Source organism: Canis lupus, chromosome 29 (assembly GCF_003254725.2).
Source record: "Canis lupus dingo isolate Sandy chromosome 29, ASM325472v2, whole genome shotgun sequence".
Classification (NCBI taxonomy): Eukaryota; Metazoa; Chordata; class Mammalia; order Carnivora; family Canidae; genus Canis; species Canis lupus.
This window is the reverse complement of record NC_064271.1, coordinates 41,620,980-41,638,536: the sequence shown is the minus strand read 5'-3', so window position 1 is coordinate 41,638,536 and position 17,557 is coordinate 41,620,980. Positions and strand designations below refer to the sequence as shown.

Here is a 17,557-nt window from a genome sequence, read left to right as displayed (position 1 = left end):
TCACTACTGAGGACACATGGAACATGAAAAAAACTGGGGACCAGCCATCAGGCTATGGAAATTTTGTAGGTCTATTAGGACATGATAAGGACTCAAAAACAAAACAAAACAAAACAAAACAAAAACAAAAAAAACAAAACAAAACAAAAAAGATAAGAGCTCAATAAACATTTACTGAATCAATGGAGGAATGAAAGAAAAAGAGAAAGAGGAAAGATGGAATCTTGGAACATTATTTCTCATTAATTTTTTGAAAAGTTAGGTGAGCAGTTATGTAAATCATACTTAGTATTTCGAATTCCATCTCCAGGTTTAGGTTACTACAACTTGCCGGGTTCTCAGGAACACAGGGTATACAGCTGGCAGATTTTTATTTTCTTTCTCTAATTAACTATGGTTCTTCACCTTTTTTTTAAAGTTCTCGAAATTTTCAATAGGCAACAAGAGATACAATGTAAGCAGTTCCATTATTTCTTCCAGAAACAGCCCACATTTGAAATATCAGAAGATAGCTCAATGGGAATAGGGGAAGACAGCGATAATTTGGCTCTATCTTGTAGATCCTAAAAGACATGGAAAAGAATTCCGAGAAACATTAGCTGCAGTCTAAGTGACCCACTCCTCATCCGCAGAGGTACGGAGGGGAGCACAATAAGGAATGTAAGAAGTTATTTACAATAACAAACTCCTTTCCCCAGGGGTAAATTTTTCCGGAGCAGGAATGTACTGAAATCCTTTGCATAAGCAAGAGCTGAGTAAGACAAACATTTCAGACACTGCCGTAGATAGGGAAGGCCATCTCGGGATTCCAGACTCGCCTGCGTTGTTGCACATTGTGGGAAAAGGGCCACCAGCCTTGAAAACAGAGTGGCCTGTTCTCAGGGTAAGTTCTGGAGCAGGATGGCCTTGGCTAAGCTACTTAGCCCCTCTGAGTCCGATTCTTCAACTGCGAAACAGGGATCATCGTACCTTCCTCTTAGGATGGTGGTTGTATGGAGAAAAAAGAGCGTCTGCCAAAGCCTCACAGAGCGCCTGATGAGTAATGGGAACCCAGTAAACGGTAACTTGCATCAATTCTCTAGAAACCACAATGGGGCTCAGATTCCTCACTTCACTCCCGTTCGCTGGTGATCAGACGTGTCCCCACCTCGGCAAGAGGGAAAAGGCCCCCTTACCTTTGTGAAGGGAATCAGACAAACCTGTTAATTCCAAACAGAACCATTCTTATGAAAATCTACAAGGAAGGAATAAGGCTAGAGCAAATTCTCAGTTACCCAATGCAGCAGAAGGCAGCAATCCCTGGGAGCAGGGAGTACCAGGCCCTTTGTTCCACTTCTGTTTTGGGTTTCAGCTCTTCCTCGCCCCCCACCCCCAGCCCCGCCTCCCACTTCACTCCAGTTCACCCACAGTCTGTTAGTCTTTTCCTCACATCCACCACCCCGCAAACTAACTCAGATTTTCCCAGTTTTTAAGAAGACTCCTATTGAAAAACTTTAGGCTCAGGAAAAATCTAGAATTCAAATCATCCCAACAACTTAAAAGGGCAGATTCCCTCCCCTTAGACCTTGATCATGATTAAAAATGACAGCTATGTAAGGAGTCTCCGATCTGTCCAGATGATGCACAGCGCCATAAATGCACACGCCGTTTCAAGATATTTCAGTGTGGCTAACACATACACACACCACCGAAGAGAATCAAGGTCCTTGTATTAGAATAAAGGAAAGCTCCTTCTATTTTTAGTTATGAAACATTATTATAAACCTTAAGACCTCAAATGTGCTTTTTAAAAAAATCGATATCTCAAGAATAAGCTTTTTAAAGATCCTAAATCCGTGCAGTGCGCTACTGAAATCTACTCTGAGGGCTGGGGAAGGGGGAGAGCGGGAGTGGGTGGATCTAGGGAGAGATAGTTGGGTTTTTTGGTTTTCATTTGTTTGTTTGTCTTTTGTTTTCAAACCTGTGAAATGTTTTATAGCCACAGAAATGGTTTTGGAAACAATGACACTAAAACTATTGAAAAGTTGGACTTCTGGACTTCCTGTTGGCATAACACAAATACAGAAAAATCTACAAAGAGATCCTCTAACAAAGCTTTCGATTATGGATATAATGAGGGAACAACTACAGGTCACAGACGCTTGCTACCATCAATGACCCCTTCCTGTGGCCAGTCTAGGTCAAACCGGTGAAGTGGTGTAAGTTTGTCTTCTGTGACTTCCCGAGGCCTACTCCTATTCCGTAAGTTCACCCCTGCCCAGGATTTGTCTTAAAAATATCAACCTAATAAATCACCGATCAGGGGAAATTAGTTTCTGTCCAACCTCTCACAAGAGTCCACGTTAAGACTCGCGCTTCCTAATCATTTGTTTGATTAGGAATTATTAATTAAATGATTAGTAGGAAGCACCCAACCCTCAAAGAATAAAGCTCTGCCGGTAAAACCTCAGATACCGTGGGATTTAGGTAGCGGGTTATTTGGGTCAGAGATTTCCTAGCACAGAACCAAAACTGGAATCATATCAGTGGTAATAATTGCCTTGTACTCTATTTCTCAAATTTTGGTCATGGGATCACCATTTGCATACCTGTTAAAAAGAAAATAACCAAAAAAACAAGAACAGATTTGCAGGCCCTATCCCGGAATCATTAAAGCGGAATTTCTGGGAATGAGGAACTTATGATTCGGAAAAAGACAAGTAGGTTAATGAACACAAATGAATATTATTATTCCAAGTCTAGAAACCATCCGATTATGCTTTATGGACCGAGCCTCGGGTTTCCGTGCGGTAAGAGGCCTACCGGTACTGCCGGGCGTGTTGGACCCGCGTCGTTTTGGGCCAGTAGCAGTACCTGAAGAGCACCGCCTTCGTCTCTTGGTCTTACCGGGCACTCCGGCTTGGATCCAGAAGTTAATGTCCGTCCCTTCTCCGGCCCTGAAGACCCGCGTGACGTTGACAGGCTGCAGCAGGCGCATGACCTCCTCCACGATGGCCCTGGCCTCGTCGCTGCCGGTGAACTGCAGCCCAGAGGGCAGGAAGGTTCCCAGGTCGGACTCCATCACCAGGCTATAGTTGGAGACGTTGGCCTACGCGCAAGAGAGAAGGTGTGGTTCGTTACCTGCCGCCGCCTTCTCCCCGGGACCGCCCAGCGGCGGCCAGCGGAGGCCTCGTCTCCTGCCCTTCCTGCCCCTGCCCCTGCCCCTGCCCCTGCCCCTGCCCCAGGTCTGCTCTGCGTATCAGCTGAGCCCTCGGACATGCGCGATTACTCCATCTGCCACCTGCCACACTCGAGTCGACTTGGAAGGATTTAAAAAAAATATGATGAAAGGAAATACAAAGCCTCGTGTTGCAGTCACTCGGTTATTCACGCGAATGCCTAGGGAAGCGGGGTCGGATCCCTCCTCCGGGGCAGGTACCTCCACGCGGCGTCCGCCAAGCTCGGACAGACAGAGGGACGCCCCGAGGACCGGTTTCTCTGCCTCTTTCCTCTAATAGGTATTTGATCTTATTCTAATCGTCAGCTCTGCTGAGGCTTAAAGACTTCCAACTGACAGGTGGGTCTTGGGTTCCTGAGGCTGTGGTTCCTCCATCTGCTGGCTCTCCAGGGACGGGGCTAACAGGACCACGCGTGAACCTCCACGCTCTCTGGTGCGCAGCCACGGCTGCAACCCTGGCAACAGTCAGGCCGCTGGCTTGGAAACTCCTTCCAGATGCAGAGAGAGCCCGCGGGGCCCTCACGTCACTGGACGGCCCTGCGAGGGCCAGGGTGCAGGACGCCACCCGCCCGCCACCGGGCTGCACGACTAGCAGCCACACGGCCCTGGGCTCCCAAGTGTCAGGCCTAACCACCTGTTTCCCAGGACGCCATTCGCGTCTCCACCGCTGATCAACTACCACCGACAACCACCCGGTTGAGTTACTCCCATGCTATCCTCGACGGCGCCGCTAGTCATTCCCTATGCATCAGCTAGAAAAGTCAACAGTAACATGCGTACGGGGCTTCTAGAAAACTCTCGCATTTGCAATCTCCTTTTATCTGCTCTGTAACCCGTGAAGTACACAAAGCAGTTCGACGTGAAGTACACAAAGCAGTTCGACGGTTGATGCTGTTTTACAGAAAAGGACTGAAGATGAGAGGTCAAGGGATTGTAAGCAAAGTTTGCAAATGGTAGAGCTGGGGTGTGGGATCCTGTGCTCTCCAGGACTCCAGGCTGCACGGTGGAGGGGTAGGTGCGGCCTGTTACAAATTCAAATGAGTTTCCACTTACATAACAATTGGAGGGTTGCTTTTTTTTTTTTCTAGGGCAGAGAGGACGTTGCCGGCTTTTATGGGACCCACAGGGTGGCCCCGGGAAGCCAACGTGTTGTTGCTGCTGTTTTTTTTTTTTTAAATAAATGTATTTTTTATTGGTGTTCAATTTGCCAACATACAGAGTAACACCCAGTGCTCATCCCATCAAGGGCCCCCCTCAGTGGACGGAGACAGTTCACCAAGCAGACGCCGTCTCATATCTGCACCCTCATGTCTAAGGGGTTTCCGTCTTCACGGGGATCTTCAGAGAAAGACCTGAGGCCTGTCATCTCAGCTTTCAGCTGGGGCTACTCAACAACAGCAGCAGCACCTGAGCTAATAATATGCCGAATATCTGCATCGATGTCTCAGGTTCAGGGCTCGTGGTGCGAGGTCAGCGAGCTGGTGGCGTCTGGCAGTCCTAACCTTCTCCCCTTATAGGCCCTGCTGCTCCCGACCCCACTCTATCGCCTGCACGGAGAATAGAAACACAATATCTGCAAACGAAAACACAAGCGGATCACCTTCTAGGTGAGGGTTTCCATCCTGCGGGCCGATCCCATCCTTCTAAGGAGAGAATTACAGAAAGCGCCCTAATCTGGCGCCATTTAGGTCCAGGTGGGGCTACGTAGGACTTTGGCTGTGAGAGCAGCCCGGGGAGGGGGACATCGCCCCGGAGCTCTACTCCTCGCAGGGCTGGGCCACACGTCGGGGCGGTGACTAGCCTTCCTGGGCACGAGGCCAGTCATCCTGGCCGGTGGCTCCTCCATCTGCACGGCGGGACAAGCGCGCTTCACCAAAGCTCGGGTACTAAGCCTGTGCACGTGGAGCTTTGAGCACCTTCAAAGCAAAGACCTTTGTGGGCCAAAGTGGAAGTGGCTGCATGAGTTGAAGCCAACGGGACCCCTCACATGTGCATTAGGGACTTCTTGGCCGTCTTCAACGGCAAGTGAGCAGATGTCCTAGGGATGGGGGCTCCACGCTTTGCAAAAGCCCCCGTACAACGTCACAGCACGTTGCCAGCAACACAGAGAATAAGGTACCCAGATAAGCTCCCAAAGGAACCCGCGGCAACCGGAGACAGAGGGGATGGATGGGCTTTGGGATTATTCAGAGCGGGATTGAACCTCGGATGGATCAGTCATCAGCTGTGTCCTTCGTGCAGCTTATATATAACCTCCCAGCTTCTTCTCTACACAACAGGTGGAGTAGTGGCAGCCAGTGCCGAGGTGTGCCTCCCAGAGCCTCAGCCCTCAACCCCTCCGCTACCCGGCCTGCCATCGCTTCCTCCCAATCGTCAGGCCGCAGGTCCTCACCTTTAATTTAAAAAATACAGAGTCTGGGGCAGCTTGGGTGGCTCAACGGTGTAGCACTGCCTTCAGCCCAGGGCCTGATCCTGGAGACCCGGGATCGACTCCCAGTCGGGCTCCTGCATGGAGCCTGCTTCTCCCTCTGCCTGTGTCGCTGCCTCTCTCTGTGTCTCTCATGAATAAATAAATAAAATCTTAAAAAATAAATAAATAAAAATAATAAAAAAAAATTAAAAAAATACAGAGTCTGTAGTCTAATACACAGACCTTCAAGTTACTTTTCACGATCCTAATACAAGGTCTCCTCGGGCAGAACTGATCATCCCTGATCGTGACGTGACCTGATGAAGCAGAGGGAGGAGTAAACGAAACAAAAGCAAAAAAGCAAACAACTCTTTCCCCACAATTTCCTTCCAAGTAGGAATAAAAAAACCCTAAAATAACAAAACATCTTTTCAAGCTGAATTAGACAGATGTGCAGATGTCGGTAACCCGGAGTTCTGGCGTAGGTGGAGACGTGTTTCATTTCTATGTGTGTAGAGTTTTATTAGCTGCTGCTGCCCTGATGGCAACACTCTATTGTTTTCTATTTATATATAAACATCTCCATCTGTTCCCACTAAAGCACTAAGAAAACACGCCCGCGCCGGCCGTGACTGTTGTTTACGGAGTCCCTGTCTCACCGCTAGCACCCGGCTAAGGACTCGGACCCCGACGCCTCTGCACCAGGACCCCGGAGCGAGTGAGCGGGTCACCGCTGGGACGCCTGCCCCTCACCAACACCTGGTCCCCGCTGCACCGCCAGCTGCTGGGGACGCACCGGGGTCGCTGGAGAAGCTGCTCGTGGGCAGCGACAGGGCAGTGGAGCCCCGCTCACGTCACCCAACTGTCTGGGCCCGCAGCGCTCGTCCCGCTTCTGGGGTGGGGAAGCCTGCTCCCAGGGCCTGGGGCCGAGGGGACGAGGGGTCGAGGGGCCGAGGCGGAGGGGCGAGGAGGCCACAGCTTGGGCAGCCAGGTGCCCGCCGTGGGCGCCCACCAGGCCCTCGGGACACAGAGGACAGCTGTCTGTCCGGGGCAACGAAACTCGTTCGTGCCATGTGATGCACATAATGCGAGGAAGGGATGCGCCCGGGCGGCCTGGGTGGGCGTCGTCAGGTCAGGTGACGACCGCTCAGGCTCCAGGACTCAGTCTGGCACTGGGATCACCTCCCATCACCCTTCCTTTCTTTCTTCAGTCCTGGGGTGGGGGGGTCAGGTCACTCTGCGGACGAACAAGGCGGGTAACTAGCAGCGCTCCTTGGGTGCAGCCTAGACCCAAGAGGAGAGCTGTTTCCCCAGCAAAAGATGACGTTTGTGCCCTTGGATTTTGGGAAATTCCAGGCAATTCTTCTTCAGAAATATAGACTCACGTCCAACGACATCTCCTCTCTCCCCAAATTTGGCTTCTCCTTTATTTGAGGCTTTTATTTTCTCATAATGTAGGTGACGTGTCATTGGTTTTTACCCTACGGTGAACCTGCAGTCCCAAGATCGGATGAAAACCAGAGACTCCTAATTGTTCCAATTCATCATGTCGCCTCCTCGATTCAATCTTCAAAGAAATCGGCTCCATCCTGATGGAGCCGAGTAGGTCCAGTTACCACTCTCCCACCCACGATGTAATATTTTACAGATGCCGCTGCTTGGTCAGTGGAGGGCTCAGCACAAGTCCCCAGAAGCACGGACGACACTCTGCGCCGTGGCTGTCGTCTTCTCCAGCGGCGCACGTGACCTCGGAATTCCCAGTCGGGGTGGAGGTGGAGCTGGGCTTTCTTCACAGCACTTCAGCCCAAGCAGCTGTCGTGTTGGATAACAGGCCAAGAAGAGGCTTTGCTCTCTGGTCACATGGACCCTGAAGCGCAGCCTTCTATTTCTGAGGGTCGCCAGCATTCCGTCTTGAACATCCTTGTGTCCCCAAGAGAGAACCAGGAGAGGATGGTGACAAGGCACAAGGCCACAGGTTATTCTTATTTGACAGCCAGGCCGGCTGTGGCTCAGGGGCTCAGGGGGGCAGTCTCAGGGAAGTCACGTTCCTATGGACGCTGCAGACACCCAATGTGGATCAGCCACCGGCTTGTCCGGGGACGGGGACAGAATGAGTGACCCTTGAAGATCCGTCTGCAGCCCTATCACCCTGTGTGTGTGCACGGAAGGGTTCTGTTGTGAGACGAACCTGCGTTCTCAGGCAATCCAATTTTTACAATGTCCCTCGAAGCACTCTAGATCCAGTGAATTCTCCTCTCGAGCTGGTTAAGGCCCCGAGACAGCCTTGAAATGCACTGAGAACACCTGACCCCTCCATAAATGTCACTATGGCAACCACGGTAAGTGCGAAGGCTGAAAATACGGCATAAACATAGGCTGAGAGGAACAAGAATTTTATTTGTATCACAGAGGAAATACGACTGCTGTACCCGCATTTCCTTCAGGAATGGAAGGACGGCCTTATCCAGGGTGCTCAGTAGACGGACTCAATAGGCTTCCAAGGCAGGTTCATGCCAATCGCAGTTTTTAATTTTATTCCTGCACGTTGAAGCAACATAATCAACACTCGGAATCAGCGGGACTCAGGCTTCCACAAAGAAATTTTGATTCTTTTAATAAAAGGCATTGGTCAAGTGTTTCATGCTACCGGATTCATACACATTTTGATACGTCCCCATAGACGAGACATGTCCGGCACAGCCAGCTTTGTGGCAGGAGCCTCCCCTGCCTTATTCATTCTCCATCCTCCTCAACCCCGCCTTCCCATGGCGTCTCCCTGGCCATGTCTCCTCTTGCACCCACCACACTCCCATTCTTCCCCGGGTTCAAACAGAAGAACAAAATTGCCTAAATGAGGGAAACGTCCTTCAGTTGACTTTCTTCTTCAACACCGTTACATGCTAAATAAACATAAAGAGGGATCCCCGAGTGGCTCAGCGGTTTAGCGCCGCCTTCAGCCCAGGGTGTGATCCTGGAGACCCGGGACCAAGTCCCACGTCGGGCTCCCTGCATGGAGCCTGCTTCTCCCTCTGCCTGAGTCTCTGCCTCTCTCTCTCATGAATAAATAAATAAAATCTTAAAAAAAAAAAACATAAAGACAAGTTTCTTGGTTTTGACGGTGTGTTTTACTAGCCAAGACACCGCTTTCCAGTTGACTTCTAATCCCCTTTTCCTGGCTGGGAAGACTACAGCAGCTTCTTTACGGCATTCTCTAAGAATAACAGCTGAGTTCATCTTCCTCTAAGTGGACAGACTATTTGTTTAAAAAATACAGTATTTATTTTCATGTCCTGCAAAAATAGACTATTCCATGTACTAGAACCCAAATACTCATTCAATCCTAGGGCATATCATATTAGAACACAATCCTTCATTCCACTTTTTTTACAGCCTGTACTTGGGATTATGACAATATTTTCATATGCTTTATTTGATCAAGCAGTCTTCACTAATACTGGTAAAGATGCTAAATACGGTTTTAGACGTTATTTTGTTTTCATAGTCATGCCTTTTTTTTTTTTTTTTTCAAAAGCACAATAGAGAAAAACACAGTAATATGATAATATGAGCTTCACAGAGGTTGGTCTACTCAAGTGACTTCATGCCCACCCCTCCCCCAGCCTTCTATTCCTACAACACCATACCCTTATCTAATGTGCTGGGCTATTGCACTTGATTCCATTTTTTAAAAGATTATTTATTTGAGAGAGAGAGAGCGAGCACATGAGAGCGAGCACGCCTTCTCCCTTTTAGAGAGAAAGGGAGAGAGAGAATCTTAGGCAGACTTCCTGCTGAGCATAAAGCTCAATATGGGGCTGGATCCCAAGACCCCAAGATCATAACCTGAGTGAAAATCAAGACTCAGACACTTAACCACTGAGTCACCCAGGTGCCCCCAATTTGTTTTTAATACGTACCTTCTCCAGAAAGGAGTAAAGACTTCCTATAAGAAAAGATCCTAATAGGGGCACCTGGGTGGCTCAGTGGTTGAGCATTTGCCTTTGGCTCAGGGTGTGATCCTGGGGGTCCTGGGACCGAGTCCCACATCGGGTGCCCTGCAGGGAGCCTGCTTCTTCCTCTGCCTATGTCTCTGTCTCTCTCTCTTTGCCTCTTATGAATAAATAAATAAAGTCTTAAAAAAAAGAAACGATCTTAATGTCATACTTTAAAAGTATTCAAATATTCCAGAACCAAGAAAATGCCACGAAGGCAAATATCACATCTGATTGGACGTCTGCCATATCGGCAGCTGAAACAACAAAGCCAGCACATAGTGGGTGCTCAAAAATGTTTAAGGAAAAAGAAAGTCACAACCAGGAAGTCTGACATGATACCCTATCAGCAGTTTGAGGATATACTTTAGCACTAGCTCGCCCTGGCAGGGTAAGAGGGAAGATTGATGTATCACAGAGCTCTCACTATCTAGGAAAAGAAAGGAGCTTCTTGAAAAAAAGCAACAATTTCTCCGGCACTCAATTCTAAGAGGAATTATTATGTGGCTCCTTCTATGAGGAACATTGAACAAACTCATAGAGTCTCCGATAACGGTTTTTACAAAAGAGGTAGAAACACTTTTCCTAACATGATTTCCTACATATTGATCCTCAATTAGAGCAAAAAGCAACATATTAAGTCATATTTCAGTAAAGGTGTTTCTTCAGGAGCAAACGGTATTTATTCAACAGTTATGGAGATAGCAACAGGGCGTAGGGTGGCCACACATCCCGTTTGCCCCGGGTAGTCCCAGTTTATATCCTTGGTCTTGGTATGATTCGTAGGATCACCCCCTTACTCTTGCAAACGTTTCCTGGATTTAATAACAGACCATCTTGCCGACCTGCCTGGGAAGGGGTGTGTATATAAAGATGACAAAGATAGGCTTGCTCCCCGGCAGAGGCAATAACTGATATTAAGTGTGTTGAGTTTATGAAAGAGACATGTACCAAGACGGGAGGGCAACTACTGGAAAAAAAAAAAACTGGGGAGACTGTTAGAGGAGGTGGGGTTTGGCCTGAGTGATGCCCCTCTTGTTGGTTCATCAGTGTATCTGCAGGGCCTAGCCAAGAGGCATCTGATAATACTTGTCAAATTGATAATTGAATGAATGATACCGTTCTAAGAACCCAAATAGTGTTGTCCCGATAGGAAGCTTTCCAAGAGCGAAGGGGAGCTTATACAGGCTCTTCTGCAAAGTATCCCGCTCTCAAATATCAATTGTCCCTCCGAGAAATTTCGTAGGAGTTAGCAAAATCACTAGTGAGCATTAAACTGCAAATATTTGATGGAGCTGGATTTGACACTTGCCTACTCCTTGGCTTGTGGGACCTCAAACGCTTGGCTCTCCTCATGCCCCACCGGATGGTCCTTCTCAGTTTCCTTGGCTGGTTTTCTCATCTCCCCGATCCCTAGATGTTGGGGTGCTCAAAAGCAATCCGAAGGCTTCTTCTTTTCTCTTTATACACTCACTGTGGCTGCTCCCATCAGCTTCATCGTTTTAAATAAATCTACACCGCGATGAGTTCCAGTTCATGTTTCCATGCCTCTCTCCTGAAGCGCAGACTCCTATCCAACAGCTACTCAGCACCTCCACTTAAACGTCTAATCCTGCATTAGTTTCCTATTGCTGCTGTAGCAAATTACCACAAATTCATGGGCTTAATAGAACACAAATTTATTCTCTAATAGTTCTGAAGGTCATGAGTCTTGCTGGGCTACGACCAAGGTGCTGGCAGGGCTGGTTCCTTCTGGAGGCTCTCAGGGAGAATCTGTGTCCTTGCCTTTTCCACCTTCTAGAAGCTTCCCTCATTCTTTGGCTCATGGCTCCTTATCACATTGCCTTGTCCTGCATCTGTGATATTTGCCTTTGATCGTCTTGTCTGCCTTTTATGGGGAGGGTCCAACTCAGTAAACCGTGTATCCACCCTTCTAGTTGCTGAGTCTAAAAATTTTGGCAACCCAACGTTTTTGACCCCTCTCTTCTTTTACATCCCAAATGCAATCTGTCAGCAAATCCTGTCGGCTCTATTTTCAAAACAGATCTACTGTCTAATGGCTTCTCACCAGCTCCACTGTTCTCAGCTGGTCTGAGCCACGGTCATTCCAATGCCTGGAGTATTGCAATAGCCTCCTGTCTCCCTGGGTCAGCCCTTGCCATCCTTCAGTGCAGTCTCTACACAGAAGCCATGGATGGATCTAGAGCGTATTAGGATGAGTGAAATAAGTCAGTCAGACAAAGTCAAATACCACGTGATGTCACTCATGTGGAATTTAACAAATTAGACAAACAAGCAAACAGAGACAAATAGAAAAATAAATAGGCTCAACTACAGAGACAAGCTGGTAGTTGCCAGAGGGGAGGTGGCTGGGGTGGCTGGGTTACATGGGAAGGGGATTAAGAGTAAAATAATTATGATGCGGACTGAGTAATGTATAGAATCGTTGAATCATTTTCTTGTTCACCTGAAATGAACGCTGTATGTTAATTATAATTGAATTGAAAAAACAACCTAAGTCTGATGCTACTTCTCTTCTCTCAAGCCCTCCATGTGGCTTCCATTTCCCTCGGGCTAAAAGGGAAAATCCTCATATTTGCCAGTAAGACCCCAGATGGAGGTAGAGCCTGACCTTCCATAACTTCTCTGACTTCACCTCCTACTAACCTCCACTGCGCTTCCCCTGCTCCAGCCACCCTCAGTTCCTCCATAACGCTGGGCTCCTGAAGCTTTCGCACTTGCTACTTCTGATTGCTCCCCTCTTCCTCTCACTCTTTTCAGGGCTCTGCTGAAATGTCCTCTTCTTAGAAGGTCTCCCTGACCACCTTAGAGAAAAGAAGACCACCCACAACATTCCTGAGAACACGTCCTAATCCCTTATTCTGCTCCACTTTTCTCTTTTGTACCAACGATAAGAATCTACCTTCTTGGTCTGTCCCTTCCTGGAATAACATTTGGTTCCTGATCGCAGGGATTTTTCCTTTTGCATGTACGGAGGTAGACTATGTAACGGCTATAAATCCTTCCGCTTCCTATACACATGGCCCTTTTCAGTGGGAACTTGACACTCCTTTCACCAAGAAGCACAATCTCTTTCCCTACTCTCTGAATCTGAACTGGCCCTGGGCCTATCTTTGGCCAATAGACTCTGGCAGAACTGACCACTTGTGACTTCAGAGCATGAACCATAAGAAGCCTCACAGTTGTCCCCTTGACCTTTTGCTGCCCTGAGACCGATTATGTAAAAATGTGGGGCAAGTCTCCTTGAGGCTGACGTACCATATGAAGAAAGCAGCCTCGCTGAGAGCCAGCTCCAACTCCCAGTCACGTAAGTGCAGCCATCCATGCTGAGCATGAGGACAGCCTTGGTGACCAGATAAAATACGGGATACCAGTGCAATCTGAGGTTGAGATAAACAACAAATACTTTTTTAGTGCAAATATGTTCTGTGTGATATTTGGAAGCATGTACGTTCCCTAAGGACAGGGTGCCTGAAACAGCACCAAGAACACATAACAGGTGCTCAACAAGTATTTGTTGAATGAATGAATATTCTATATTATTGCTTCAAAAAAGGCTCATGTGTTTATATGTAACCAGATAAGTGGGAAGTTTGGAATTTTATCATTTAAAAAACTAAAGAGTCTAATTTGTAATATTGGCCACATGTTAAATCATCCTGCCTCTGCTAGACTGGGTTAAGGATTGTAACGATGAGCCAAGCCAAAATCATTGTCAAAAAGCACCTTAGTTTTTGCTGAAATGCCCAGGTACTTGCTCAGTTGAATTCCCAGAATTCTTCACCAAAAGAATGGAAGAAATGATCTTGGCCAGGAAGAATCTGGGGAAAAGAGCTACTGGTTACTTGGTTCTATGATTGGAGAAGTCTCAGGTTGTCTAAGAATATCGAATTGGACCCAAAGAAGGCCGAACAAACTAGCCACAGAAACATCCCTACCCAACAAAATCAACTGACGTTGGGGGGAATGGTGGTATATCCAATGGCTTGTAGGGTCTGGTGGCTCCAGTGGCCAGCGTGGAAGGAGACGGGAGGCAGAGACATTGGCAGTAGGAGAAGAGCTCAGAGAGAGTGACTCCCAATGGGGCTCATGAGGAGGGATGGAGGAGGCCTGTGGAGAATACGGACCCTGAGGACCAGAGGGTCTCCAAGATGAAGAGACGGGGTCTCTGAGGACACTATATTCCCTGAGCATGTACATGGAGAAAATTCTATGGCCATGCCTATCTTTAGACTTCTCCCATGAACTTCAGACTCCTTTATCAAGTTGTGTACGTCATGTGACCTCCCCTTATGGATGCCCGAGATCTCAAACTTAACATCCTGAACTGAGCTCCTGATCTCTACCTCGCTCCCCTCTACCCAATTCCTCCCATTTCAGCAGTTCAGGCCTCAAATTGTGGGGCCACACTTGACTCCTCTTTCTCTCACACTCTAGATATAATCCACCATCAGATCCTATTGGCTCTTTCCTTAAAATACATCTGGTCCAAGCCACCGGTATTGCTCACTCAGAGGAAAATCACTCTTGAGGCCTGACGTGATCTGGACTCCTTTATATTGATGACCTCATGTCCTTCGACTTTTCCTCCACTGTACCTCTTCAAGCACACGAGCTCCTGGCTGTTCCCTGAATCCACACACAGGCCTCCAGCAGCTCCTTTGCAGCAACTACTCACCTTCCCTAAAATGCTCTCTCTCAGGTACCCACATGGCTCACTTCTTGTCTTCTTCATGTCTTTACTCAAACACAACCACCGTGATGAAGTCTCCTGGCCCTCCTGCAACTCAAACTCAAACCACTTCCTCCCCACACTCCTGATCTCCGTTCCTTGTCTTATTTTTCTCCTTAGCTGTCCCCTTCGTCTAACACACCACTACTTCTTTATCCAGTTTGTTATCCGCCTTGATGCCTGGACTGGAAGCAAGACATGGGCAGAATTTAAAGCAGTGCCTGGAACTCAGGAGGCTCTCAGTCAACGTGTGCTGAGTGAATGAATAAATATCTGTATTTATGTGTTTAAACATGTACGTGTGTGTATACATGTGTCTGTCACAGTGCAGGCGCGTAACTAGAAGCTATTTTGGATCACCGTAGTGGTGGCGAAGATGGTGATGATGATGATGTGGCTGCATGTTGATGATAAGGCAACAGCAGTTTTTCAGATTTTTTTTTATAATCTTCACAAGAAACACAGGTTCCACAACTAAAGTCGTAAGCTGAATCTTTAGTGAATACTTTATAAAGCTTTTAAAAATACACAAATGCTTTACAACGTTCATTGTAAATGCTAAAAAAAAAAAACAAAAAAAACAAAAAAAAAACTTCCAGGAAGACAATATAGAGTGACGGCAATATAAAACGGCATCAATAAACATAAGTGAAATTTCTCAGTTCCCTTTAGTCATGGAATAATAGGATATTTTTACTCTGGAAGCTGTGTGGCAAAAGCTGGCTCCTTCTCAAATGGAAACAGGGGCTGAATACATCCTTAGCAGACCCTATGTCATCATTATTTTACCATTTGAGACTCACTAAAATAAAATGGCCATCATTCATAGGAGAGTAGAGGATGAGCAATAACAGCTGAATTGCCAAGTGGGTGTTTAAACAGAATTTTCCCAAATATTAAGTAATTAAAAAAAAAAGTAAGGTTTGGTATGCTTTAGTACAATATAAGGATAATAACACACAGTGTAATCAGTAAGACTCAATTATAGAAACTAATAAATGCATCCTGGGACTACTTAGAGCTTTAACAATTGCTGTGCATACTTTGTAAGTTTTAAAGTATTCAGACAAAATGAAGGAAAAATAACAAACAGATGAGGCAATTTGGCTTCAAGAAGAGTTAAGATAATTTAATAGGTATAGTTTAGATAAAAGGAGGCTAAGGAATTATAGCGATTATAGAAAAATATCCAAGTAGGTACCTGTATTGAGCTAAGGGAGGTATAGAAAAACAATTTTCCTCATCTGAGAATAGTAATAAGCAGCCCCAGTAATCACCTAAAGGTAGAGGAGGAAAATAGCTATGGTAGAAAATAGCACCAAATTATGTCAGAAATAATTATCATTCTGGGAAGCCACCCGAGGACCACTGAGGGGAGACTGAACTTGAGAAATGCTCAAGGCAAGTCGAATGAAAGGAGTCAGGTGCACAGCTCTCACCCCAAATTTCTCTTTGGATATCTGCAATCTCCATCAGGGTATCGCTGGTGTGTGAAGGAGACACAGGTGATTAGGGTAACGATCCTGCGGGAGTTGACAGTCTCAAAGTGGGACAGATACTACAATTCCCACTTCAACGGTGATTGCCACTGGGGAGCTGGAGGAGGTGATGTAGAGACACTAAAATGGCATTTGACACATTCCTCTGTCATTAGGTGAAAGAACTTAGGCAAGTTACATAATTACTCTGGGCTTCAGGGCACTTATTTGTAAAGTGGGAATAATAAGTTATGGTGCAGGTTCAGTCCAAGGTAGGAATTCTTAATCTGGCATCCTTTGGGGGTTCATAAGTTTGGAGGTGGCCTGTGAACTTAAGTGGGAAAAAAACTGCATCTTCATTTTCATTAACCTTCAAGTGAAATTTAGAATTTCCCGCAATTATGAATGTAAGTAACAACCACCGTAGTTAGCAGAACCTGTCACTTCGTCATCCATGGAAATCACAGATATTTTCATGTCACATTAGACTTGTAGAAATCTCAAAACAATCTTTATGCTCATTACTACTTTGAAATAACTAGATAATACAAGATCTTATTTTATACATTTTTTTAAAAAAAAGTATGACAATATCCTAGTTTAAAATTTCTGATAACTATTTTAATAAAATTCATATCCTTGTGATATTAGGCATTAAAAAATATTTGAGAAGATGTCCACAGTGTCAGATTGTCAAAGTGCTTCCTGGAACAAACGGTTGTCACAATCCTCTGTTGGATAATTGGTAGCTTTATTATTAAGGTGATGATGAGGATTCCTATTATTGTTATTATTATTAAACTCACTAGAATTTGTTTGCCCTGGACATCCAGACTGGAGTCTTGGTTCTGTCGCATGATGGCTATATGCTTTTGGCAGGCCATTTAATCTCAGGGATTCATATCCTCTTCAACAAAAGAAATGGGATCTATCTAAATGGGATTTTCTGAAGATTAGATGAATTTATTACATGTATTCTAAGGCATGCTATATATATCAAACTATTCAATTCTCTTGGGACTTTTTATTGTTATTCTCACCAACAAAAATGATCAATAAATAGAAGAGCCATATAAATGATCACCCAAGCCAGGATGCCTTTGAGATGAAAGTTCAATAATTATGGTAGGGAAATGGGTGGAAACTGGACTATGTCAAGTAAATCAGAAACCAATATGCTATTTAAATGCTACTTTTCTGGGACACAGGGGTGGCTCAGGGGTTGAGGTCTGCCTTTGGCTCCGGGCGTGACCTTGGGGTCCTGGGGTTGAGTCTCACATTGGGTTTCCTGCAGGAAGCCTGCTTCTCCCTCTGCCTGTGTCTCTGCTTCTCTGTGTGTGTCTCATAAACAAACAAACAAACAAACAAATAAATAAATACTGCTTTTCTGATGTTTTTGTGTCTCTTATTTTGCCACTATAAAATTCAACAGATAAACACCAATTTCCCGGCATATAAGAATCACATTTTTCTCCTCTTTTAACATTTTGATTAGAAGACATTTTGCTTTTGATGCTTTCTATAAGATACTTCCCAAATACCAGACAAGAAACTAATTGTGCCATATATTAGTTGTCATTACTTGTCCACAGGCAAACTTCATCATACAGAAAAAGGCTCTGGTACTTCATTTTATACCTTAGCTAAGTTATTTACATTAGTATCAACATAGATCACTAAATTTTAAATTTGGGGCCCTGATTATTG

The 17,557-nt window shown here is 46.1% G+C and overlaps 1 protein-coding gene across 4 annotated transcripts in view; it reads right to left on the bottom strand.

Moving 5' to 3' along the window:
* CPQ (carboxypeptidase Q) overlaps window positions 1-17,557 on the bottom strand; it is a 402,483-nt gene that overhangs the window by 65,846 nt on the left and 319,080 nt on the right. For 3 of the 4 annotated variants that reach the window (XM_049103891.1, XM_049103890.1, XM_035708500.2), the window contains exon 7: window positions 2,887-3,088. The exons of the other annotated variant lie outside the window; for it this stretch is intronic. In XM_049103891.1, the coding sequence (XP_048959848.1) occupies window positions 2,887-3,088 (202 nt within the window). The remainder of the gene's footprint in view (window positions 1-2,886; window positions 3,089-17,557) is intronic. 4 annotated transcript variants of the gene reach the window in all.